General features: G+C 43.9%; 1 protein-coding gene across 1 annotated transcript in view; it reads left to right on the top strand.

Moving 5' to 3' along the window:
- The window catches only part of ANO4 (anoctamin 4), a 311,842-nt gene that overhangs the window by 8,209 nt on the left and 280,158 nt on the right, over window positions 1-23,475 (top strand). Inside the window, exons 2-3 of the mRNA XM_004589617.3 lie at window positions 6,647-6,730; window positions 14,685-14,936. Of these exons, the coding sequence (XP_004589674.2) occupies window positions 6,647-6,730; window positions 14,685-14,936 (336 nt within the window). The remainder of the gene's footprint in view (window positions 1-6,646; window positions 6,731-14,684; window positions 14,937-23,475) is intronic.

The following is a 23,475-nucleotide window of genomic DNA, read 5'->3' as shown; positions in this document are numbered from 1 at the left end:
CTAAAGGAATGTCTAGTGAATATTTTTGTATAGTTTGTAATCATGTTCATCTGTCAGTTGGCAGATTCTTGTTTCATCTGTGTGCATAAACAAATTTAAATATTTTAAGGTTTTATGAAAACCTTTTTTTTTTTGTTTGTTTGTTTTCATGTGTCCTTACTTTCCCAAGAGTGAGGTGTTTGCCCGGGCTTTGTGGATTGTGGATTCCATGGAAGGATTCCTCATTTCAGACTCTATTTTTTCAGGGGAATCTGGTATCATGTCCATCAGCACCACCTGTACCTGCTTTGTATTCCAGTGAAACATGAGGAAGGGCCAGGGAGCTTTGTCGTTTACAAACAATACTCGAACAGTTATAAGAAGTAATAAAATGACCAAAATGAAGGTTGAAATGAGTGACCTAAAAGTGAAGCCCTTCAGAGACTTACTTCAGGGTAGGTGTTTGAGAGCAGCTGTCTCTTGTGAGAGCTGCATTCCGCGTCACAGCACCTGCGTTTGAATCCAGGTTCTGCTGCTTATTCCAGCCCCTGGTCACCCGGAAGGGTAAAGCACAAAGTACTTGGGTTGCTAAAACCCAGCTTGGAGACCCAGATCGGGTCCTGGACTCCTGGCTTTGGTGGGGGGGCAGCCTCAGTGTTTGGCCATTTGAGAAGTGAACCAGCAGATGGAAAATCTGTCACCATCTTTGTCTTTGCCTTTCAAAGAAAAGAAAATGTTATTTCAAAGAAAATGAAATGTTACAGCAGTTCACAAAAAAATTGCTGGTTAGACTGATGTCAGGGTATCGGAGTTCTGGCTCCCCGACTTTCTAGCTGGAGACTGAGAGCGAATGACTGAGAATTCCAGGGTGGGCCCAACTGAAAGTCCAGGAGCCATTCCTTCTTGACTGTCCAGAGTGTGAGCTGTCACCCCTCAGAATCTACAGTTAGACACGCGTCTACCTTGCCCTTGACCTGGTGAGGTCAGAGCTGCTCATGGCTGTTACCCATTCTTAGGACTTCTCAGGCAGTTCTGTGAGCAGTGTCCTCTACACTGAGAGTTTGCGGATGGGCCCCTCTGGTGGCACTTACGTGACACATGTGTTTTGTGCTAATGTTAGTGTTCACTGAATTGTGTGCTTAGGATCTGGGCCTTTTGTTGTATTGGGTTTAGACTGAAACTGAATATTATATATATATAAAAAATTTCTTCCTCAGGCAGGTTTTTTGCAGAAACAGCTGTTTGAATCACACATGCCTGTCATTTTTTCTTCATAGCTGCAGGCTTTCCATAGTCTTCAATAATGTGTTTGTGCAGCTTTCTCCCTTCCAACCATATATTAATTCTTTCAGTTCTCAGAACAAGGCAGATCCCACAGCTCCTTAAAAGGGTCTTTGGTTGGGGCCAATACAGTAGCATGATAAGCTAGCATGTCCTAGATGCTCCACTTCCAATCCAGCTGTCTGCTAATGGTCTAGAAAAGCAGCAGAGGATGGCCCAAGTGCTTGGGTCCCTATACCCACGTGGGAGACTTGGAGGAAGCTCCTAGCTTCTGAATGGCTCAACTCTGGCCATTGTGGCCATTTGGTGAGTGAACCAAAGATCTCTGTCTCTGCTTTCTGCAAATATGCCTTCCAAATAAAAACAAGTAAATCTTTAAACAAAGAGTCTGGTTGATTCCTAAGTCTTTCAGAGTTCAGCTTAAGATTTCAGAGTTATGTTGTAGATTAGTATTATTTTCGTTTGATGAAAGTGGGACTTGCAGGGGTGTCTTATTAAATTGGAGATCTTGATGTAGTAGCTGTTATTTAATTTCAACTGAGCTTACAGGTGGTGCACATTTCACTAGTCTAGGGGACTGTACTTCAATGGTGGACCTGTAGACATAGTAGTTACTGGGTAGATAGCAACATAGCAAATGTTACCCGAGTAGCTCTTCCTACCTGTGGAGCATCCACTGAACCCAGCTTGTATTCATCTATCATCCTTCTGACTTTGTCTAGGTTGTGAATGATTATTCTGCTGTTTAAGACACACCTGAGTTTTAATTTCAGCTTTGTGACTTCCCACATGGTGTCTCTAGGCAAGTTCTTTCATTTTCTGAGCCTCCAATTCTTGCATCAGTGTGGTATGAGAGCACATCTGCCTTAAAAGAGTTGTTTTTGAAGCTTAAATGAAGTAATAGATATAAATCAAAGGATAAATGTTGGTGTAGGGCCCGGCAACCCCCAGTCACAGCCGTTTCTGCTTCAGGCGGCCCTTTTTCTCTGTGTATTTGTTTGATACCATTGACTTTGTCCCTTCAAGGTCATCTTCCTTCCAGATATCTTTGAAGACCGAAGCACCAGTGAAAGTTGAAAGAGAATTAGGAATGACAAGTTTAGTTAGGGTAGCTTGTTATTCTTCAGTCTCGATTTTGTGGATTCAGTGAATTCTACAAAGATACTGAAATGTTTGCTAACTATGCATTTTATGTAGCTGAATCTTCTCTTCCCTTAAAGAAAAGTGAGATAGCATTATTCTCACCGTTTTCATGTAGAGAAACCATTGCTAAAGAAATTTAAATAACTTGCTCAAGTTCAAAAAGCTTGTGTGCAGCCAAGCTGGACTTGAGACCCAAGTCTCTTTTTCTTTCATTGTTACAATCTCTTTCAAGTTTTAACTAGTGAGAGGGTGAAATAGTCATTTATTCCTTCTTTAATTTTATCCCTTCCTTTTTTTTTTTCTTTCTTGGATTCAGTGATCATTTAGGGAACATTTACCATACGTCAGGCACAACACTTAGCTCTGTAAATTACAAATCGCATAAGATGGGTCTGTCATGACAAGCCTGCAGGTAGGAGATGTGTATGTCACTGCCATCTAGCATGCCCAACGGAGCTGTTGGAGGAGTAGCTGGTTGTTCAGGAAATATTCTAGAGGTAGGGTGGAAATGTTTTTCAGTGGAGGAGTTGGCTATATGCATTTGCTAACATTGATTTTTCTCTCATTGAAAAATATGTCTTCACGTTTTACCTTCCTATCTGTGAGCCTGTCTGCGGCCTCCTTAGCCTCTGGTGACCACTGCTATCTTCCTGCTCCCTGCCTGTCATGTCGGTGACTTTCCAGCCGAGGATTCATGCAGAGCACCCCATTTTGTGACTTTCTCAGGTTCCTGTGAGTACCTACAAACCCATCTTCGCTACCAGCGATCTCATCCTCTCATTAAACTCAGATGTTTGGAGACACCCTTTCTCTTAAGGAGGCATCTTGCAATTATTGATAGTTATTTCTTTCCCTAGAGCAATATTTTCCCCCATTATAACCCAGTGTTCTTTCTAAAAAGAATTTATTTGAAAGGCAGAGCAGCAGGGAGAGAGAGATGGGAAAGGAGAGCGAGAGATGTGGCTTTTATTCTCCGCTTCACTGCCCAAGTGGCCAGTTAGGAGCCAGGAACCCAAGCAGTTAGGACATCTGCTGCTGCTTTCCTAGGTGTACCAACAGGGACGTCGATCTGAAGTGGAGCAGCCCCTGGACTGGAACCTGTGACAAATAAGGCATGCCAGTACTGCAGGCAGCAGCTCAGCCTGCAACACTGCAGTGTCTCCCCACAAGTGTTTTCTTAATGATGCATAATTTTGAAATACCTTCTTTAGTGTGGTTTTCCAACCATTATTCCAAGGACTTTTAACCTGTAGTGCTTTATATTAGATAATTCATGTTTAGTTTGATCATTTAAAATCACACATGCCCTTCCATATTGTAAGATTATTTTTAGAGCACTTTTAAGTACACAGAATTGAGAAGGCATAGGAAATGTCCATATACTCCCTGTCTGCAGAAACATATACCCTTCTGCATTATCAACATCTCCAGAGTGGTGTTTGTAACGTCATAAACCTACGTTGATGTGACATGGTCAGCCCAGGTCTTTAACCATAGGGCTCGTTCTTGCTAAGAGTTCTATGGATTGGGACAAAGGCCTTAAGCTACACATCCATCGTTGTAGTTCATCTAGAGTGTTTTTCCCTGCCCTGGTAATCCTCTGCACCCATCTGCTTGTCTCTGCTGCAACCCTGGACAACCACTGGTGGTTTTACACTCTACAGTGTTGCCTGTTCTAGAATGTAATAAAGTTGGTATCAAATAGTATATCAATTTTTCAGGTTGGCTTCTTGGACTTAGTCATATGCCTTTAAGTTTCCTTCATGTCTTGTCAGGTTTTTTTTTTTTCTTTAAGTACTGAATTATATTCTCTCGTATGGGTTTCCCACAGTTTATCTCTGGGGTATATTATGGTGGCTTCCATTATAAATAATGGTGGTTTGTCTATTATGTATGAAGTTGTTATAAACATTCATGTGTAGATTTTCATGTGGACATAAGTTTCAGCTTGTTTGCTGAGTCAGGCTAGCATTATGTTTAGTTGGTACCAAGCTGTCCTCCATGGTGGTATACCATCTTGCATTCCCACGAACCATGAAAGAGTTTCTATTGTTCACATCTTGCCAGCACTCAGCGTTGTCAGTATTCCTAATTTTGGCCATACTAATAGGTTTATAAGTACATTTGCCTCATTGATGTATGATGTAGTTTACTTTTTAAATTTATTTTGAATTTTTGAATTATGTGGTACAATTTCATATAGACTGGGATTTCCCCCCAAAACTCCCGCCCCCAACAGATTTTCCCCATTTTGTTGCAATGGTATAGTCCTTCTTAAGGAACCATAATTCTATCCGTCTTATTTAAGTGTACCCCGACATTGCTGGTACAGACAATGTTAGACAGGAGCCAGGAGCCAGGGCCTTTATCTGTGTCTCTTGTGTGGGTAGCAGGGACCCAACTTCTTGGACCACTTTTCGCTGCTTTTCCCAGTGCATTTGCAGGGAGTGGGTCTGAAGTGGAGCAGCAGGAACGTGGACTGGGATCCGCATGGAATGCTGCCCTTGCAGGGGGCAGCTTTGCTCGCTGTAACACCACAGCCCTGGATCCATGGAGTGACTTTGCACTTGCGTATTCTCCCTCTGTGTGTCGTCTTTGGTGAGATATTTGTTAAGGTCTTTGGCTCCTTTGAGTTAATCAATAATTGGCTAGTTAATTAGAGGGAGATATCCTATGTGCTAGTTAAGCCGGCACTCCTGCCTCCTAGTGTGTGTTAGCAGGAGGCTAGAGCTGGAGCTGGGATTCAAACTCAGGGACTCCACTGTAGGATGCAGGTGTCTTAACTGTTAGGTGAAACACCAGCCCCTGACTCTTTTCTTACAAAACAGATTGTTTTCTTTTTGTTGAGGGGTAAGCTTCCTTTGAGTGGTGGGTGATAGTCCTTTAACAGATGGGTCTCTTGCAAATGTGTTTTTCAAACTGTGGCCTGTGTTTGCGTTGTCCTCAGATCCTGTATTAGATATTTCAGAGTCCAGCCCATCCGTGCTCTTTCATGGGTTTGCTTTTAGTGTTGTGCGGCTTCTTTGTGAATGATAATAGTTCCTTATCAGATGTGTCTCTTATAGATTTATTTTTCCAATCTGTGGCCTGTCTTCTCACTGTCTTCATAGCCTTTCCTGGAAATGTTTCAGAGTCCAGCCCATCCATGATCTCTTTGTAAATTTGCTTTGCTGGTGTGTCTAAAAAGCCTTTGCAGCTCCTTCTCAAGGTCATCTGGGTTTGCTCCGCTGTTGTTTTCTGAGAGATCTATAGCTTTGCCTCCTTGCCGTGCTTCCTATGCGGTCTGAAGCAGTTCTGGCCTGTGCTTGAACTCTCTGCCACCACAGGCTATCGCTTTGACCTTGGATGGGACAGTTAGGCACCTGGCGTCTCGGCCTTTTCACCCAAGTCCGGGCAGGGAGCCTGTTCTGCCTTACCTCATTTGGGCTGGGGTGTGGGTGAGAACGCTAAAACGTGAGGTTTTGGTGTTTTCGCCCCGCTCTGGGGATGGCTTTCCCTGCGGACTGTAGTGAGGGAATCTGCACTGGGCTGTAGCCTCCGCTCCCCGGGGTCCACCGCCCCAGGGCCCTGCCACGGTTCTCTCTCGCCAGGGTTAGCATTACCACCTCATCAGGGTCTCTCTGCTCTCCTGCCCTCCTCTAGTCTGTGCTTCCCACTGCCGCAAAATGTTTCCAAAGTGCAAACAGGGTTCATGCTTGTTCAAAAGGCTTCCGAGGCCCTTGGTCTCCCGGCTCTGCTCGGCTCTGCTCGGCTCTGCTCGGCTCTGCTTCTCTTGGTGTGTTTGTGGCTTACTCACTCTCTAGGCTCATGGGCCCCCAAGTCTCCAGACCTCGTGACAGCATCTGTCGGGACCTCTTTTCCCTTCTTTGTGCCTAGTCGGACAGCAGTCACCTTTTCCTTTTAGTTTGGATGTCCCTTCCTCCAGGAAGCCTTACCTGATTCTAACCTCACCTTCTCATCTGCCGCCTCTACCTTATCTCGACCCTCTCACTCCCATTCCATTATAGTGATATCAAACCGATATAAGTTGTGGGGTTGTCTGGATGGTTTACTGTGGTGTCCCCAGAGCCTGGTGCCTGCTAGTCCTTCAGCGCCCTAAGTCGGGAGGGACTGGTGAGTGAGTAGGGGACCGTTCTGTCGCAGACGCTGGGAGCTGGCTTATTTCCTGTCAATCATGTGTTTACTTGGTGGTCATGGTGTCTACCAGCCTATAATGAACCTTTTTGTCTCATTTCCTTGACAGACAAAGATGCGAGCAGTGGGAGTTATAACCTTTCCTCTGCAACAACGGGCAGCTACTACAGTTGTGTCAGCCAGATCACCATAGGTGAGTACTTGGATCATTGTTTTCTACAATCATTGCTGGGGAAGGAGAGGGAGGCTAATGAAAGAGCAAAGGGAACCTGTCAGTGTGTGCCTATTTGTGGCTATAATTGGAACCATTGCTTGTGGAATCACTGCGTAGGCGCGCCCTCTTGTGGCCACTCTCTGATTTTGCTAGAAGGAGATGGCAGATAAAATTGCCCAGCTCCTCCATAGATGCCTTGCCCAACTTTATCATCTGCTTTAACCTCTTCCTTTGGGTGGCACCTGTACTATTAAGCAATCATTTAAAATTACGATTGAGTTCCTCTTTAATACACAGTAACCGATTTAAAAAAGAAATGTCATGGTATAACTACAGATAGAAAGCATGTCAGTAAAGTCTGCCCATTCTTGTTTGAAGAGTGTGCTAAGCTGGTTAACTTGGAGTGCTTTTCCAAACCAAAGTGAGACCGTGTCCTTGTCATGATCAGAAAGGGTGAAGGACAGTTAGGAACAGTGTTTCCATAGTGTCCCTTTGCGCCTCATTGAATGCACACTTGTATTTCCCGTCCTTGGCACCTGTGGATTCAACCAAGCACTGATCTAAAACTGTTAGACAAAAGGTTTTATCTGTACTGAACGCTTTATTCCTTGCTGTTCCTTCTTAAACCATGCAGTGTGGCAACTGTTCAGAAAGCACTGCCATTGGTTACCAAAAATGCTGATTTGAAGTACATGGGAGGCTGTGTGAGCAACAGCAGGTAGCACTCTGTTTTATACAGGTGGCTGTCGGTTATGATGTCTGCAAGGGGAACGGGAACCGCCCCTGCTGCATTCCCCGTGACGACCCTGTTGGTGGTGTTCATGCAGAGGCGGGTGGAATCCATGCAAGGGGAGGAGAGCGAGAGTGAAGCCTCCGTGTTGTGTGTGTAGAGGCCCCGGGACCAATCTTTGAGGGAAACCCAGTGCAGACCGAGACGGTAACAGGGACCAGAACCAAGCAGGTCCATTGCTTTAAAGCTCAGGGAATTCCTAGCAGGGGAGACCGAGTGAACCCCCTGACAGCTTTGTGATGCCCGTAGGAGTGGGAGGCAGGTGGCCACGCTCTGAAGGTGCGATGGGCTGGGAGTTGATATTTTCTTGTGTGACAGTTCTGGGTGAAAGTAGAAGGGCAGGCAGTGAAGGCAACATGGGAGCAAATGCTTTTGAGGAGGTCTCATTTTTGCCAAGTGTTATTCGAAATACTTTTTCTCTTTCCTGTGTTTGCTTATTTATCCCTCCCTCAAAATCCTGAAGAGTGTTATTTCCGCTATTGTTAAAATCTTTTTGAGATCTTTCATTCGTTGGTTCACTCCTGAAATGGCTGCAAGGGCTAGCCAGAGCCTAGCCGGTCTACGGCCCAAGGACCTGGGCTATGTTCCAGTGGCTTCTCTGGCCACAGATAAGAGTTGGCTCAGAAGTGGGGCAGCTAGAAAATGAACCAGTGCCCATGTGGGATGCTGGCATTACAGGTGGAGGATTAGCCACTACATCAGCCCCTCTGCTGTTGTATCAGTGAGAGGACTGAGTTCCTGCAAAGTTCAGGAGTTGTCTGGGATTCCATGTGTAGTAAGTGGGGTTTGAACCTGGGGACTCTGACTCCTGTTGGATGACATTCTTGCTGCTTGCCATTTTGCGGACCTGGCCCTCGTGCCTGCTTCTGTCGACAGTAGCCACCATGAAAGGATGAAGGAAGGTTGAATTATTTCCATCCAAATTATATCTTTTTAATATAGATATATTTATTTATTTTTATTGGAAAGTCATATATACAGAGAGGAGGAGAGACAGAGAGGAAGATCTTCCATCTGAAGATTCACTCCCCAAGTGACCACAATGGCCAGAGCTGAGCCTATCTGAAGCCAGAAGCTAGGGGCTTACCCTAGGTCTCCCACGTGGGTACAGGGTCCCAAGGCTTTGGGCCATCCTTGACTGCTTTTCCAGGCCACAAGCAGGGAGCTGGATGGGAAGTGGAGCTGCCAGGATTAGAACTGGTGCCCATATGGGATCCTGGCATGTGCAAGGAGAGGACCTTAACCGCTATGCTATCGTGCCGGGCCCAAGGGTGGATTCTCTTTTAATGAAGTTTCTTTAGGTACCTGTGCCCTGCTAAAATCAGATGCAAAAAAAAATCCAAAGAACAGAAAAACAGAGCCTGCCAATATCCCACTGTTTATTCATGAGGCTTTTGGGTAACTCTCTAGCTTCTGGAAGGAAATTCTTATTTTACCCATGTATGAGCGATTTGAGTTAGGGTTCATTCGTTTTACTCAAGACAAGTTATATTCCTTTCATGTGTCTCATGATTTGGGGTCCCATGGGTAAAGGTGTTGCCATGGAACTGAGACCCCAGCTTCTATCTCCTCTCTAGGGGGGACATGATGGGGACAGAGGAGAACACTACTAGTGTGGCATTCCTCTGCCGGCCCCCTTGGATGTCAGCTGCTCCCGTGTGCTCCTTCCTTCAAAACACTTGGTTACTTTTAGAACACTTCATTTAAATTCTGCCATAATTACAGAAATCATACCATAGCTTACTTGTATCAATAACTTGGACTCAAGAATTTGCTAATGAACTCCATTTGTAGAGTAAATGATGTGGTAATTTCCTAAACTAAGAGGAAAGGCTCATTAGTTATGGGAGCAACAGTTTTTCCAGCGGGAGATAGGTACTAAAATTCACTGTGTTTTTATAGAAGAGATGGTAAAACCTGAAATCAGAAGGAGTTGAGTTCTTAGGAACAATGTAAACGTGTTTATTTTTCAGGTAACAGCAACATACGCTTAATAAGTGCTTTGGTGAATCAAATACCATGTATCTATGCATTTAGTTGTGTCTACTTAAGGCACATATCATGCTTTGATCAAGTAAAATGCTGCAGTGGGAGGAATTTTTATATCCCTGCTTTTAGTCACTCTCTGTGCATGTGGTGAAATTACATAATCTGCTGCCTTGGCAAATGTTTGGTAAACTTCACAATACTATGAACCACAGGCCTCACGCTGAATAGTAGGTGTCTAGATATGTTCGTCTCACATTACTGAAGCCTGGAGCACTCTCACCCACATCCTTCCCATCCTTCCCTTCTGCCCCACCCCTGGTAACTACCATTCTACTCTTGTTTCTGTGTATGAATTTTTGAAAACATTTAATAAATTGAGAGGCAGAGGTAAAGGGAGAAATGGAAAAGGTGGGAGAGACAGGTCCTCATTCTGTTGATTCACCTTCCAAATGGTCGCCATAGCCAGGGCTGAGTCAGGCCCAAGCCAGGAGCCTGGAACTCAGTCTGGGACTTCCACGTGGGTGCGAGGGCCCAAGCAACTTGGGCCATCTTCCACTACTTTCCCAGGTGCATTAGCACGGAACAGGACTGGAAATGGAGTAACTGGCATCCCAAGTGGGATTTGTAAGGGTTACTGGTGTCACAGGTGTTGGCTTACGCTGATGCACAATACCAGCTCGTGTATATGACTTCAAAAAAAAATTACTTGTGTATACAGTGAGATCGTGTATTTCTGTGTCTGTGTAATGCATTTTAGGTTTAGTCATGTTGCTGCCAATGACAGGACCTACTTTTTTTTTTTTTTTTAAAGATTTTATTATTATTGGAAAGCCGGATATACAGAGAGGAGGAGAGACAGGAAGATCTTCCATCCGATGATTCACTCCCCAAGTGAGCCGCAACGGGCCGGTGCGCGCCGATCCAAAGCCGGGAACCAGGAACCTCTTCCAGGTCTCCCACGCGGGTGCAGGGTCCCAAAGCTTTGGGCCGTCCTCGACTGCTTTCCCAGGCCACAAGCAGGGAGCTGGATGGGAAGTGGAACAGCCGGGATTAGAACCGGCGCCCATATGGGATCCCGGGGCGTTCAAGGCGAGGACTTTAGCCGCTAGGCCACGCCGCCGGGCCCGACAGGACCTACTTTTAAAGACTGAGTAATATTTCATTCTGTGTGTGCCTATATAGAGATACAAATATCTCTATATATCACAGTTCATCCCTTTATCCATTGATGGGCACTTAATCCTTCAAAATCTGCTTTCCTGGTGCTCTCTTATTCTGTGTCATAAGTTCAGAGAAGCCCGGGAATGTTTAAAGAGAGGGAGGACTTAAGTAAGTTTCTTAATGAAGCAGCAGGACCAGAGAAAGACCTGGTCCCAGTTAACCTTCTTATGGAAGGATTTCTGGTCTCAACAGGAAGCAGTGTGTTCTCACATTTTCAGTAAGTACCTTAGGAAACGCCAGAACCCTTGGAATTCTGCCTCCCACAAGCTACAGCAGACTTCAAGTCCTGATCACAGATCTGCATGTTTTAGTTCAGGAACAATCCCAGGTCCAGTGTCGTTCAGTCCCAGGGCCAGTCTGTCTTCTGCAGTGTTTCTGGCTCTGTCACAGTGTTGTGCATTGTCTCTGATTGTTTCTAGAAGCTCTATATGCCTCACTCAGAAAACATCCACTCACACTCCCTGCCTTCCACATAGTCACTTGGTTAGGAAAGAGACCAACCGAAAGAGTTGATTTGTTCCCGTGTACATATTCTCAACATTCCCGTTTCTTCGAGGATCCTGGTGAGCCACGATTCCTCAATGACCGAGTATTCAGTAATGAGTGGTGCAAAAGCCATTCATCAGGTAGTAGGCCCCATTTCCTGGAGTTTTTCTCACTGTGCCCTGTTTTAGGGAGGATAACGGCTTAGGGGCCAAAGCAGCTGCTTGGGCATCTGTGTGCCGGGGCTCGATGTCTTGGCTGCTATTTGAGTGCAGCTGCTGACCGTGGTCTGGTTATCATGCTCTCAACCTCAGTTTTTCCATCTGTCAGTGGGAATTGTAGTAACTGATTGTGAGGGTGAGATCCTGTATCACAGGCCAGCAGGCATTAGATAGACTTTCTGGTGAATTCAGTGTCTGATAGGCAAGTAGCTTTTTTGTTTCTAGGCTTCCACAATGACTTACACGTGGGTGACTCCTGGATTTATGACTCTGGTCATTTTTCCAAGCTCTCATTTCCATTTCTTTTCCTGCTTTTGCGGCCTGTTATTTCTACGTGAACATTGCCAGTAAAGCTCCGAGTGTCTAGTGTCTCCAAACAAACTCGGCCTTCCTCAGCCTTTGCAAAAGCCCCACTTAGGGAGCAAAGTCTGCCATTTTGTTTGGTGCCCTCTCTGGCGTCATGCCAGGAAGGGACAAAGCCACCTGGTGGCAAAAGCCCCTTTCTTCCCATGTCAGCACATCTTCCCTCCTTGATGTCAGCACTTTGACTTGACCTTTCCGTGACTTGCACCTGGCTTTTCCCCACAGCCTCCGCACTGGTCCTTGCTGCTGGCAATTGGGTAGCACTCGGGAAAGACGGCTGGGTCTTGAGCCTCAGCTTGGAGCCTGGTCTGCTTGGTTTGGGTGGATGGTAAAGAGCCAAAGAGGAACGGAGAGGGATTTTCTGAGATGACTCAGGCACCCTCTGAGACAAGGGAGGCGCAGCTCATGAAGGAGACACACAGGGAAGAGAGTAGAAGGCGGTTGTAAGGCATGAACCAGGGTGGCACGCTACCTCCCTGTGTGCACGTGGTATGTGGCATGGGCTTGAGCCTGCCCCAGACACGGTTGCCCAGCCTTCATCTTGCCCCTTTGGGGTTTCTGGGTTCTGCTATGCCTGCCCCTACATCCCCTTGATCTGGAGGTTCCCCCTTACATTTTGAGTCACTGCCTGTCATTATCTTCAAGGCATCATGTCACCAGAGATAGGAAGGCTTGGGGGAGCTGGGCAGGGAGAGACAACCTCCCAAAAGTACTCAAAGTAGAAACAAATGAAAGATTCTGGATACTGTTGCTGTGGTTGCTGTGATTATATTGATACCCACTTCACAGACTTTAATGGTAATACTTTGCCAGGTAAATCTAGTTTTTTTGTTTTTTAAAAACCTTGGTGTTTTGGACCTTAAAGGGGGAATTTATTTATTTGAAAGAATTTCAGAAATGTAGGAAGAGACAGATCTGGTTATTGATTGATTTCTAAGATGACAATAACAACCAGCTGTAGGCCAAGGCCAGACACAAGCCAGGAGCTGCTTCTGCATCTCCCACATTTCTCAGCCTTCCCCTGGCTATTAGAAGGGAGCTGGTTAGTGAGCAAGGCATCCAGAACTTGAACTGGTGGGCATTGGGATGCCAGCATGGTAGGCAGCATCTTCCCCTGCTAGACCACAACATTGGCTCTCTAACCTTTCTCTTAAGATTTATTTATTTCAAAGGCAGTTTCAGAGAGAGAGAAGAGGGGTCTTACATCCTATGGTTCACTCGCAGAATGGCTTCAATGGCTGAGTCTGGGCCAGGCTGACGTCAGGAGCACCTTCCTGATTTCCAACACGGATGCAGGGACCCAAGCACTTGAGCCATCTTCTGCTGCATTCATGGGGGTTTTCGACAGGGAGCTGGATGAGAAATAGAGTAATCAGGACTTGAACTGGCACCCATATGGATCCCTGGCACTGGCAGTAGCGACTGAGCCTCATGACCTTAATGTCTTGTATCAACCTACCTGTTCATTCTTATTTTGCCTTAATGTCCTTATATTATTTTTCTGTATTGTGGATCTGGGTTAGGTTGCAAACTGAAATCTTGTAGAAACCAGGCAGAGGAGTGAAGCAAGCTGGGAGCGAGGTGTTAGGGTATGCAGGAGACTATGGTTGGTTGGAATTCCCTATTGCAGTTCAAAGGGATGGCACAATCAATGATTCAACAGGTGATTCCCATGTGGCAATGTCATCCAGTCACTTCATCCACAGGAGAAGATCAAGACATTTTTCAAGAAATGTTAGAAAGCTGTATTTTGGTAGAGGGGCCAGTATTTTCACATAGCTGGTTAAGCCACTGCCTACAGTGCCAGCATACCGTGTGGTCACTGGTTCAAGTCTGGCTGTTGTGCTTCTGGTCCAGTTTCCTGCTGATGCATCTGGGAAAGCAGCACGGGATGGTCCGAGTGCTTGGACTCCTGCTCCCGTGTGGGAGATCTGGAAGAAGCTCTTGGCTTCTCATTAGGCCCAGCCCCAGGCCATAGTGGCCACTTGGGGAGTGAACCTGCAAATGGAAGATGCCTCTCTGTCTTGCCCTCTCTCTGTAACTCTCCTCACAAATGAATGAAGTATAAGTCTTTTTTTTTAAGCCTGTATTTTTGAGAACAATTTAGACCTTTATTATGGATTTTTAATTTTGCATCCTTTACTTAGATGGAAACTTCTCCCAACACACACACACACACACACACACACACACGCACACACACACACACACACATGTTTCTGCAGAACAGGTTTGTTTGGCCTCTGGACTTTCTGGGCTGCAAACTTTGCCTCTAAGGCCAAGTTCGTGCCATGTTCTCCGTGACTTAGTCCCTCCATCTAAAAGGATGCTGTCCCCTGAACTCCCCAGGGACACTTTTCTGTCCTGATTTTTTTTAAGCTGTTTGTTTTATCTTGCTTTATACTATCACTAGTTGCAGTTTGGGGGACGAGCACAGATTTTGTAATGAGATGGATCTGAGCTTAAATTCTGCCTTTGGTGTTTGGTGTTTGCAGGCCGGTTGAGGCACAATATCCTGATCTGTAAACCTTAAATGGTAACACTCCCCTTGTAAGATGGCTGTGAGCTTGAGAGCAAAATTGCGTAAAGTATCTAGCATATAGTAGGCTATCAATTATTTTCTATTATGAATACAGATCTTCTCTCCTTTTAGTAGACTGAGCTCTAGGAGGGCAAAGACAGGCTCCTAGTCCATTGTATATGCTTAATAATGTATGCTGAGCAAAATGAGAGCCACCAAATGTGATACCTGCTTTATCTCAATGTCTTTTTTGGCACTCAACTGACTTTCAAGGAATATGAAACCATTTATAGTGCAAGACTCTATCTGGTGGCTGCTACTGACTTGATGCTTTTGTCTTTCCAGGCTATGATGTGGCTGGGCCTGTTGCAATTGGACTTGCCCACTGGAAAAATCCGTATGCACAAGGCAGACCAACTCTCCCATCAGATCTGCCTCTTCTCGTCTCCAAAGATGCAGGCATTCCCGTGTACCACCGATCCTTCGCCCGCAGAAGTGACCTGGCCACGCCTTTGTCTTGTCCAGCCTCACTGTCCATCACTCCAGTGCCTTCCTACAGCAGCAGCAGCCAGGAGACCCTGAGTCAAGATACCACAGGTAACAGGGCTGGTTTCCTGAATGGAATTCTGGACTCAGTGTGTCTGAGTTTCCTCATGTGTTTGCCTGTTTAGTACACTGCTTCTGTTTTCTTCTTATGAGGTGCGGTGGATTCCAAGCACACTTCCATCTTCACTGGCCTTTACTAGGTTAGCCGTAAGAGGGGAGTTGGGTGTGTTTAAACATCTTTGACCTAAGTGTTGGCTCTAATTAGCAAAAAAAAAGATCTGGTAATCATTTATTCTGCATTAGAATTTAAAATCTGTCCTGTTTTAATTTCTTTAATGCTATGCTTCATGACGAGCTATCAGCTTAGATTAAACTCCTGTATTCAACAAAGTCAGGTTTGAATACTTTAGTTAATGCCAACTCCTGTGGCTCCATCAAGTTGACTCATATCAGGGCTGTGTAAGCCCCCATCATCAGGGTAGAGCTAATCGGCTGTCTGTTTTTGTGTAGTTCAGGAACTGAGTAGATTTTGCATTTTTAATAGTTGGAAACAATTAAAAATAATACGTTGTGTTAAGCGAAAACCTGTGGAATTCAAATGTCAGTGTTTGTGTTTGAGGTTGTATTTGGATACAGCTGCAGTCATGCACTTGGGAATTTATTTATGGATTGTCTGCTTTTGCATGATATTGGTCAAGTTGAGTAATGGTGACAGTGACTTTATTGCCTGCAAAGCTGAAAATATTGAGTATCTGGCACATTGGAAATGTTTTCTGACTGCTAAAGTCGTATCTTAAATCACCTCCAGCATCCTGCCTGAAAATATCACATCGCTCTCGAAGTCCGTTCCAAGAGGTCCTACCTGTGCTAGGATGGCCAGATAATTGTTCTTTGTCCTAAAGTCTGAGTTGGAGGTTTACATTTTATAAAATCTATCTTATCTCATTTCTCTATGTAGATAAGGCACTTAAAGATAATGATGTAGTTAGGCAAATGTAATTTGTTTTAGAAATAAATCTGCATGTTGGGATTCTGTGACGCTTAACAATTTGCAAATATGGTGCCACCTAGAGACGTGATACTGTTATTGCAGGAGTTTATAAACAAAACAAAACAAAACCAACCTTTAACAGCCATAGCTTGTAGACTAAATAAATACTAAGAGTCATCGTTGCACTGCTTAAAACTGCAGATTCCTGAGTCCTACCCCAGGGTGCTTTGTCCGTGGCACAAGGTGATCCGTAACCTGTGCTTTTCAGGCCTCTCCTCCTGGGATTTTGATTCCTGGAGTTCTTACACAAATTTCTGCGTGGTGTCTTTGTGGTATCTTTACTTAAGCGTCTACATCAATTTAATAGAAATTCTGTTCTGGAGCAAGAGACTAGAAAGAAGGGGTGAGGGAAGGAGGAATAGATTGATTTTTTTATTCAAGAATCACAATGACTGCCCCAATAGAATAAATAGAAGTCCACATGGTAACAGTGTGGTGAATTAGAAAAATAAAACAAAACCAAAAAATCCTAAAAACAGAAAAATCTTAGAAATAATTTTAGGGGAAAGACAGGTGACTTGCAAATGAGAGAAACTCAAAATAGGTTTTTCCTGTAGAAAGAATAGAGATCAGGTGCAATTGGTGTCTTAAAGTGAAAAGAGGTGCAAGTCAGTTTGGATTTCCAGATCCAACTAGATGGCCATTGAAGAGAGGTCAGCCTAAGAATAGCTTTTGCAAGGCTGGGAGAGTATGCCCTATGCACATCTCTTTAAAAAGGTTGTACTCAAATTTTAGGACCTAGAAGGAAAGACTAAGATGTAAGAAATGACAAGAGACCTTGTGTTTGTGTGTATATATGTATATGTAATCTTATATATACATACACACATACTTATATAATTCTAGGAGAATGGTTGTCAAACACTGTTTTATTCATGGAGGGTATTTGACAATATCTGTAGATTTTTTGCGTATAATTGTTGAATAATTGGGCAGGCATCTGCTGCATAGGGACTGTGCATAGGGACTATGCATAGGGATTGCATAGGGTTGCCAGTTATCATCCTGCAAGGGAAGGACATTGTCCCTAATACCATGTCTCAGGTTCGCTGTCATTTCTTAACTCTCTTTTTTTCCCTTTGAGCGTCTCTTACTCCAGCCTTCACCATATCCTTTGTCCCCAAACTGTATGCTGCGTGGCACCTAGGCTTTTCTTACTCATTTACACTAGCTTCTCAACTGGTACTGTTGACATTTTGGGGTGACTAATTGTTAGCTGTGGGAGTTCTGTTCATTGCAGGATATTTAGCAGCATTCTTGCCCTGTACCCAGTAGATGCCAATTGTAATCATTGAAAATATCTAGACAGTGCCAAATGCTTGTGGGGGGGGCAAAATCACTCATGGTTAAGAATGATTGATTTATACTAATTTAGCCTGGTCCTGTTTTTTGAGGTTCTGTTGGTAGGAGTAATCTGGTAACTCAATCCTTGAGAATAGGTTCATGGGTTGTGAATTTTACCCTGGTTTAATAAGAGCCCTTTGCAAACCCTGACCTAATCAAAGGCGTAGAGAGAATTTCTTAAGAGGCAGACCCTCCCCTCAATCCTAACACTTGCCCTCCTCTGCACCAGCCCCTAGTATACATTTCTCTGAAATTATGTCTAAATCAGGCTTTCTCCATTGTGTTCAAGATCCTGGTGATCTCCCTATGTCCCTCTCTGCAGGAGTAGTGAGAACTCTTCCCTTTTCTCCGGGTTCCCCTTCTCCAGTATCTTGTATTCCATTATTTTCCTCTTAGTTGTCTGCAGGTAGCCTTGGGTTTTAGAAAGAGAACATTAATGGAGTCCAAACATGGACTTTATAAACACATCTGTCATCTGAAAGGGAAAAGGAGATGTGAAATGGCTGCAGACCAGTAACCATTGCCCTTGTCTGGCTCTTCCTTGTGATGTCTACTCGCCTGTTGTGGTGACCCAGCGGGGCTCACTAACTTCTGTGTGTGCAGGTTCTGAAAACGCGAGGTGTGCGGGGATGTGATGAATTTGCCCAAGGCATAGGATAGCTTAGAAAAGATGTCCATTCAGTAGCATGAACCCATTGTTTTTCAACAAATTACGACCAGATACTTCCAGAATGGATGCTAAAGGAAACAGAGAGGTTTTACATTTCAGAAGCAGGCTGCCGCACTGACCTTGCAACTGAATCTGCTGAGACCAGGAGAGAAGATCAGAGTAACATGATCTCACTGGAAGACCCACGTGTCCTCTTTCAGAGATGCTCTGTGACCGTGTTTCACCTGTCCTGCTTGTGCACTGTAGACTCAGCCAATCCAAAGCCTTTCCACTGGAGTGGGAACCCGATTACATCTGTGGTAGAGGAATGGAAGACAAGTAACCCTCTATGGAAACAGAACGGTTTTAGAGACGGTCTCTAAGCCATCCTGTTGAAGTTCAGTTTCTTGTATACAACGTAGAGTTGGGTCTTAGGTTTTAGTCACTCTGACAGTCTTTTAATGGGTGTCAGTGGGCTATTCACATTTAAAGTGATTATTAACCTAGTTAAAATGATATGTACCATATTTGTAACTATTTTTCTATTTATGGTTGCGTTTTCCCCTTTTTTGCTGCCTTCTCTGGTTTTAATTGAATATTTTCTGTGGTTTTAATAACTTTTTAGTTTTAATTGATGAAAGGTTGTGGATGTTGATGTGTCTGTTTCATTGTATGCATGTATATAGTTGTTTCTAGTGGAATAGCATCTGTCTATATGAAAACGTTCCTTTGGTCAAAATGGTCCTGAAAGGGTGTTTCAAATGTAACCATATTCTGTCAATGACCGCAGAGGTTTGGTTAATTCAGGATGTGAGGATGAGGGTTAATTTAGATTAGAAAGCTATGACAAGTAGACCAACTTGTCCTGGTATTTACATACCTTTTGAAAGGTGGTTTGTACATCCTAGCATGCTGTCTGTAGGTGTCACTGAAGGACAGAACAGCTTGGGCAGAGGTTGCTTAGGTGGGGGACTGGTATTCTGAGCAGTGGGACATTGTACAGAAGCTGATTCAGATTCGTTGGGGAAAATTGATTATCCTTAACGTTTAAGGTCAAGCCCTGCATGTATTATCCACAGAGATCTTGCTGCACATGGTGATGGGGTTCTCTGAGGTAGTCACTCTGACATTTCATTTTGACATCCTCTGGGCTAATTGACATTTGCAAGCAGGTGCAGAATCTTAACCACAATGGATATGCCTCTTCTTTGAGAAACAAAAAATGACTAATTGGGGACTGCCTGTATTTTGGAACTACGAGGCTGATTGCATATGTTCACTTGACAATAGAACTAGCTAAAAGAAAGAAATCACTAGCTTTTCTTCAAGTTTCCAGTTTCTCTAAATTTAGCTATATTGTTCTTTTCAGAGCCCAAGGCCATGGCTTGTCACTTGAGTTCTGATTCCAGCAGAATCCTCTTCATTTCTTATCTCTGTGGGAGTGGTTTTTTGTTTGTTTTTTAGTTTTAGAAGATTGAAAACATCAGTGAGCGAAAGAATGATTAATGACATATACAGACAAAATCAAATTACATTGTTATGAAGTTACTTAAATATTTGATCTAGGAAACTGAAGTACTTGCATTAAAAGCTGTATTGAAGTTATTTTGCAAAGAGTGATAGAAGACAGATCTTTAGATGATTCATGGCAAATGCTGTTGTGGGAAAATTATGCATGAATATCTAATTTTTTGAACCAAAATAACTTTAAATTCTTTATTTCCATGCGCTTTTGAAAGCTCCATCCTAATTTAGAATGAAATGGTATTGAGATGCTCCCATAAAGCCATCTAGTTACCCAACCATCTGAACCACAAGTGTGGGCCACAAGAGGTACGGAGTGTGAGTTGGACTGAGCGGTGCCATCCAGAGATGGTGGCTATGAGAAGACATTTTGGTAATTGCTTTAGTAACACTTAGTGATTAATGAAATGTAGTATATGAACAAGTAGATATTCCAGGTATGTCTTGTGAAGTGAACACAGGATTCATATGCTCCATAGTTGAAACCATGGTTCTCAGAATCTGTAAACAGAAGTTGCCTGGGGGGTCTTGTTAAACCAAAGACCATCATTCAGAAGATCTTGGCAGTTGGTGGTAAAATTCTGTATTTCTAAGTGCCCGGGTAGTGCCAATACTCCTGATTGTGGAGCTTCTGATTTTGTGCAAGATTTAGGCAACATAAGATACTGTCATGAAGACTGTATAGTCACCAGTAAATGTGGGCTGTGAAGGAAAGGAATGATCCTCTTCTGAGGCCTTGGTATGTGTGTTCTCTCTGCATATGCATATATACACGCATATGTTTATGTATATGTGTGTTTTGAATTTTGATCATATGTATACATGTAAAGAGAATCAAAGTATTACTGGATTCCCAAAACAGGACTCCATAAGTGATATATCCATTATAACCAGTTTTAAGTAGGAGGTCTGCTTATACTCTAGATTGGGACAAGTACTGACTCTTGAGGCACAAAGATGGGTTTCAACTTTTCCATAGGGGCAGCTTGGTTTAAATTCTAAAAACAGGGCCAAAATCCCAGCAACTATGGTATTGACTCAAGAGGGGGCTTAGCTGTCTTAGCTTCAGTTCTCTTTTTTAGGCAGAGATTATAAACTTGAGCAGTACAGGCAAGAAGTTTGTTGGAGAAAGCCCTTGCAGTCTGTATGACAAGTGACGTGTGGCATGTTGAGGAAAGTGGGAGTCTGAGGAATACAGGCAGGATTTGATCGGTGATCGTGCAGGCGACTGCTGCTGACTTCTGGAGTTGGAACACTCTTTCATGAGTGTTGCACAACAGAGGTTTTAGTCCTTCCTGCCACTGCCTGGATGCAGATGGTAAAAAGGAAAAAAAATGCAACCTTAGGCTGCTCTCGGGGCCTAGAATCCTCAGGTGGTTAGTTTTGGGCCCTTCACTCTACTCCATCAGCTGACTGAAGTGAAGAAATTAGGAAAATGTGAAATGGAAAGCAAGTTGGAAAGCATCCCAGAATGACCAGTTAAAGCAGAGCTAACAGAAGTCTCTGCAGAGTTTTGGTGGGATGGGATGTGGCTGGCAACTTGTCTGTTGGGACTGGGTGAAGGGGGCTAGAGCTTTTGAGGTTGTTAGAGTTCATCTAGCAGGTCTGTGGATACCAGTTTGTAAATCATTTGCAAAGGTAAGACCAAGCAGAGGATCAGGGCTCGGAGATTTGAAATGATCCAGCATCTGGCAGGTTTCACAACATGACTTGCTGAAAACTTGGCTTCTGACTGGCTCGGTTTGCCATTCTCTCCACCAAAAAGGGTAGCTTATGTGTTGGGAAATACCCTCTGATGACTGGTTCGCTGGTTCTGAGAGTATATGCTTTGGAAACTATGAACAGTTTTTGTCTTTTTCTGGCAAAAAAAAAAAAACTCACTTATGGTTGTAATTATAAGTGAGATGTTGGTTTCATTTTCTTATCCAGATATTGTGATTCCTGATCTTTTATTCAACAACAGTCTACTGAGTTGCTACTGTGTGCGCAGCAGAAATGCTGGAGTGACTCGAGCACATGCCCTCTTTAAAAAATATATTTATTTGAGAATCAGGGGAGGGAGAGCGAACACAGACCAGCAGCACCATTTGCTGGTTCATTTCCACCAGTGTCTGCAACAGCCAGTCGAGAGCAGGCTGAAGCCAGGATCCCAGCATTCAGGCCAGGACTCCCGTGTGGGAGTCAGGATCCCACCTGTTGGAGCCATTGTCTGCTGCCTTCCAGGGTTCACATGAGTAGGAATCTGGAATCCGGCATCGAGTTGGAACTTGAACTCAGCACTCTGATATAGAATGCAGCTGCTCAAGTGACGCCTTAACGGCTGTGCCAACTTGCCCATTTCCTCTTTATTCATAAGCTGACAGTATCTTAATTCCGCTTGATTAGTTCTATAAAGACGGAAGACATAACTATTAGGGACTATATGGGCGAATTAATCTGATCTGAGATGGTTTTGAAAGACCAAGGATGAGAGAGATCTTAAGGATGTGAGAACTGACGAAGACCTTGTAAGAATGGTGGGGAAGGGCCTGGTGGCGTGGCCTAGCGGCTAAAGTCCTCGCCTTGAATGCCCCGGGATCCCATATGGGCGCCGGTTCTAGTCCCGGCTGCTCCACTTCCCATTCAGCTCCCTGCTTGTGGCCTGGGAAAACAGTTGAGGACGGCCCAAGGCTTTGGGACCCTGCACCCGCGTGGGAGACCTGGAAGAGGTTCCTGGTTCCCGGCTTTGGATCGGCGCACACCAGCCCGATGCGGCTCACTTGGGGAGTGAAACATCGGATGCAAGATCTTCCTCTCTGTCTCTCCTCCTCTGTATATCCGGCTTTCTAATAATAATAATAGATCTTTAAAAAAAAAAATGGTGGGAAAAACTCGTGTGTTTTCTACAAAATGCTAATATCCTACCAGACATAGCCACACAGTGCTATGCAGCTGAGCACAGAGTTAACGAATATCTCTCTCAGTGGAGTGCAGGTACAAAGCCACCCAGCAAAGGCTGTGCAATAACTGAATTGTGAATAATTTAGAACAGTGACATAATCTGTCACAGCCTTTCCGTGTTACACATGGCATCTTCTTGATCCCAAGGGGTCAAGTTGGTCTCAGATCTGAGTTCTTGGTACGTAGGGGTATTTATATGAAAGAGATAACAGGGTATCCTCCTCATACCCTAGTTAATTGTCCTCATTTTACCTGTTTTTCTTAAAACTTCCTTTGATAAGTTCCCTTTCCCCAGTGTAGATCATCTTAGGAAAGCAGGTGCTTGTTGACTGCCTGCTCTGCCAACATATGAGATATACCTGGGCCACTGTGGTCATAGATGTAAGTGTAACCTAATTAAGCCACAATCCACATCTTTTATATCTTTACTTTTATTCCAATTCTTCATGGAAAAATCTCTACTCTCAAAATATTTTGAGTTGTTTTCTGAAATTATGTATGTAAATGAGAGATATTTTTAAGTCTGATTTTTAATTTTAATACACCAAGTATATAAATTGTGTTTAATTACAGATTTAATCCTAAGGTTTAATTCTGAATTTATAATTGTCTTCTGGACATCTGTACCCTCATGTTCTTAACTGTCTACGTTACTTCTGTTTTCACTGTTCCAGCAAGCTACATCTCTATCTATTCTGTTTCTTTAAAAAAAAAAAAGCAAGAGTTATTTTAACCCCTAATCCACTGTCATTATCTATCAGTTCTTTTCCTCTTGTAAATAATGGCAGGTGCCATTATTCAACCAGATACTGAAAATATTCTTCATTCACGTACTGGGCTAGATTCTGTGTTAAGAACTGGAGATGTGAGGGTGACTAAGACATGACTGTCTCTTTGAAGCTAAACATCTAGTCCTGGAGAACATGTAGCTCAATGTTAGGCAGGCTGTGAACAAGAATTCACATTTATCTCTTCTTGCATCTAATTGCTCATCAGGTATTGCTCATCCTGCATGAAATACATCCTTTGGATCTGCTCTTTGTCTTTATTCCTATGGCCATTGCTTCTATCTTAGATCATTA

The sequence above is a fragment of the Ochotona princeps genome, chromosome 15 (genome assembly GCF_030435755.1).
Source record: "Ochotona princeps isolate mOchPri1 chromosome 15, mOchPri1.hap1, whole genome shotgun sequence".
NCBI classification, from domain to species: Eukaryota; Metazoa; Chordata; class Mammalia; order Lagomorpha; family Ochotonidae; genus Ochotona; species Ochotona princeps.
The sequence above is the reverse complement of the archived record's forward strand: the minus strand, read 5'-3'. Positions and strand labels throughout refer to the sequence as shown.